General features: G+C 58.0%; 1 protein-coding gene across 1 annotated transcript in view; it reads right to left on the bottom strand.

The window, feature by feature from the left end:
- Positions 1 to 39: 39 nt before the first annotated feature.
- The window catches only part of FNDC4 (fibronectin type III domain containing 4), a gene marked incomplete at its 5' end in the record, with an annotated part of 4,529 nt that continues 1,232 nt past the window's right edge, over positions 40 to 3,336 (bottom strand). The window contains 3 exons of the mRNA XM_010146377.1: positions 40 to 75; positions 1,158 to 1,291; positions 2,477 to 2,566. Of these exons, the coding sequence (XP_010144679.1) occupies positions 40 to 75; positions 1,158 to 1,291; positions 2,477 to 2,566 (260 nt within the window). The remainder of the gene's footprint in view (positions 76 to 1,157; positions 1,292 to 2,476; positions 2,567 to 3,336) is intronic.

Below are 3,336 nucleotides of genomic sequence, written 5' to 3' on the forward strand. Positions count from 1 at the left end.
AGGACGCCCGGGACCCCAGACGCAGAGCTGATGCTGCACTTACACCTCGATTATATTGACTGAGGGTGACTTCTTCTATGAGGGAAAAATCTGCCTTCAGGCTGCGCTTTGCTGAGCCCCTGGGACGCAGACCTGTCGGCAGAGCCCTCAGCCTCCTACGCAGGCACCAAGACCAGCAGAGCTGCTCTGCGGCAGGGCTGCCCGCTGCAGCTGAGCCCCTCAGCCCCAGGGCTGAAGGTGGGGAAGCTGCAGCAGAGACCCAGCTTCAGTGTCTCCTTCGGGAGACTGAGGGGGCTGGAACCCCAGCCTTTGGCACAGACAGGGGCTCCTGGTAGAAAGAGTCCTGCAGTTCAGCTGCATCACCTGGTGCCTCCCTTCAACCACACACTTGCCGCCCCAGGAAGCCTTTCTGCCCACTGCTGTGCCCCAGTATCCCTGGGTGAACCAGACCCCTGCCCAGTGCTCTTCAGCCCCCAGGGCTTGCAGTTAGCTGCTGACTTCTGTTTGGTCCCCACTGACAGCCACGCTGCACCTGATGCCCTTGGACAGGAGGTGGGTGCAGGGACAGGGCAGAAAATGTAAGTGAGGGGGTAGAAGGATGTCTGCCACAGGGCATCCACAAAGCATGGGATGCCTGGCATGGAGAGACAGACGAGGCCTGATGGGTGCCAAGCACTGCCATGCCCCTCATGACAGCTCTGGTGCGTGCCAAGGGAATGAAGGGCTGCAGGCGAGGAGGAGTCTCTCATAAACTGTTGCAAGCATGAGCAGACACTTTGCTTTACACAAGAAGGAATGTGCTCACCGAGGAGCATAGCAGAGATGTGATTTCAGAGAAGGGGCTGGGAAGAGAAGGGGTCCTGGCTAGACCTGTCTCTGGGATGCAGCCTTGGAGGGGCTGTGACAGTGGCCCCACCCTGCAATGTGGGAGCCATCCCAGCTGGTACACTCTGCCCTCTCTTCCAATGTTTCTCCTGCAATCACCCATGGGACACATGGGTGAGAGACCAGGGCTCACTGCACCCTGAAACCTCTCAGTTTTTAGGGCGAGAGCATGAGCTGGGGTGTTTGTGTTTCTGAAGGGAGCCAGAACCTGCCCAGGCAGCAAGCCACAGCAGATGTTCTGGGCCATCCCTCTGCCAGCTCTCTGCACTCACCTTGCTCCGCAGCAACCCTCCGCTTGGTCGCTCTGGCGTGCTGTGCTCCGAGGACGGCTTTGTCTTCTCCTTGTTGTTGCTGGAGTCATTGTCCTTGATGATGTCATACTGTCTGCAGAAGAGGGCGATCACCGCTGCCGAAAGACAGGGGATGGAGGACTTCTTCCCACTAGCTGCTCCGTGCCTCCCCTCCCCACAGCACCCTGGCTGGGGAACAGCCAGGTCCAGGGCACCCTGGGGTGCTGGGCACCCAGCCCCTCTGTCTGTGTCAGCCTGGACCACCCCAGGCACCTTGGCATGCGTGGCCAGGCAGGTCTTCTTGGCCAAATGAGGCACGGACGCAGCTGAAGCTGTCAGGGCACATGAGGGGAGCAGTCCCCGAGTTCAGCGAGCAGCTGAGTGGGTTTCTGAGAGCCTCCAGCAAGGCCCTGAAGATACTGGTCCAGTGCTGGCAACCCCCGCAGGAGCCTGCCCTGGGCTTTGTCCTGTCCCACAAACTGGCTGTGGGGTCAGCCCCTCTGCCACAGTTTTACAGAACCCATCCCAGGCAACACACATCCAGCAGCGGGAGACCCTGGAGCAGTGCTGTGAACTGTCACCACCGGACGTGCTGGACCCATTCACAGCACAGAGCATTGTCACAGCCACCCACAGGATGGGCCCAATTTCTCCCTGTTGGCACTGACACTCCATCCTGAACAAGGGGTGAGCCAGCAGCAGACATCTGGTATTTTCCTCCAGTGCACTAGAGAAGTGTTCAAGGACAGGACAAGGAGAGTCCTGCAAGATGCCTCTAGAAAACCCACATTTACTGGGAAGGGAGCAGGGGACAAACGACCTCCCATTCATAGCAGCTGCATGTGACCAGTCAGGAGCTGGCTGTTCTCCAAGGCTTCCCTTCTCCCAGGGCAACCTGCTGCTTGCCAGAGCACCGGCTTTAACCAGGTGTTATGTGGGATCACCTATCTCACGGCCGACTGAGGCACAGCCACTACCAGCCAGGGCAGCGTTACCCCATGTCAGCCCAGCCAGCTACGGCCCCAATCACAGGGCAGTTCATGTCAGCAGGGATGCTCCTGCCCCGCAGTTGTGTCTCCTGCTCAGTACAGCGGTCAGGCCGGCCAGCCCAAGCACTCCAGGCCATCCCTGCTGAGCAGTGCCTGGGGCTGCTTCTTTTACCCCACTGGCTCAAGGTCCTATAAAGGCTCAATGGACTTACTGGAAAGGATGCCAGACCCACACCAGTATGTCTCTGCTCCCTCCTGAGCCCCATCCTCTTTGTGCACCTCTGCCCTAGGAACGTTGCTTGTGGCACTCACCTGCCCACATGAGCAGCACAGCCACAATGATGATAATCTCGCCTGTCTGCAGCTGCCGGTCCTTGTCTAGCCCTTCCATGGTGATGTCACCTGCAGAGAAGAGAACCCAGGCAGGGCTCGCAGCAGATACTCTCCCTCCAGAACCTACTCCACGACCAGCAACATCCAAGGATCTGAGAAGGAGCTCCAGAGAGAGGCCCACCTCCTCCAAACCAGAGTGGGTGTGGGATGACACCTTGACTGGGGAGAGGACATGTAGCCTGTGGCTTTCCCATGTCAGATAAACCGTCCTCACCACCAAAGGCAGTCAGGAATTCTAGCAGCTGCTTTGGTTAGAGTAGGACTGCACAATGTACGGGAGTAATCACCGAGGTCACTCCCTATGCAGAGACCAGCACAGGTTAGGAAAGCCCTGAGCTGAACACAGGAGTTCTGAGGAAAGCGAGCCATCTGCTTGCCCTGTTGCACTCTTCTCAAGTTCCCCTCTTACAGCTAGTGCTGGAGACAGACTCCCATGACCAGTGGACCCCCACTGGGCATCATCTCATCTCTCATGGACCAGAATGTAGGCAAGAAAGTGCAACGTAGATCTGAGTAGGAACGGAGACTTTTGAGTTACGTCGTTCATCCCTTGGTAGCTTGCAGGCTGGGAGAACTGAGAGCCCAGTCAGTACTGGCTTCCCACAGCCACAGCAGTCGTCTTTGCCACAGCCTGCTTAGCTGATGAGGGTGCCAAGACCTGGGATAGGAGGACTGTAAACCAGGGCTTGGGGCCATTATCATGGCCATGGGGGACACAACAGCAGCCTGTAAAACCTGCTACACACTATGACCCTGTGTGTCCCAGCAGCCTACAGCTC

The sequence above is a fragment of the Buceros rhinoceros genome, unplaced genomic scaffold (genome assembly GCF_000710305.1).
Source record: "Buceros rhinoceros silvestris isolate BGI_N320 unplaced genomic scaffold, ASM71030v1 scaffold36052, whole genome shotgun sequence".
Lineage (NCBI taxonomy): Eukaryota > Metazoa > Chordata > Aves > Bucerotiformes > Bucerotidae > Buceros > Buceros rhinoceros.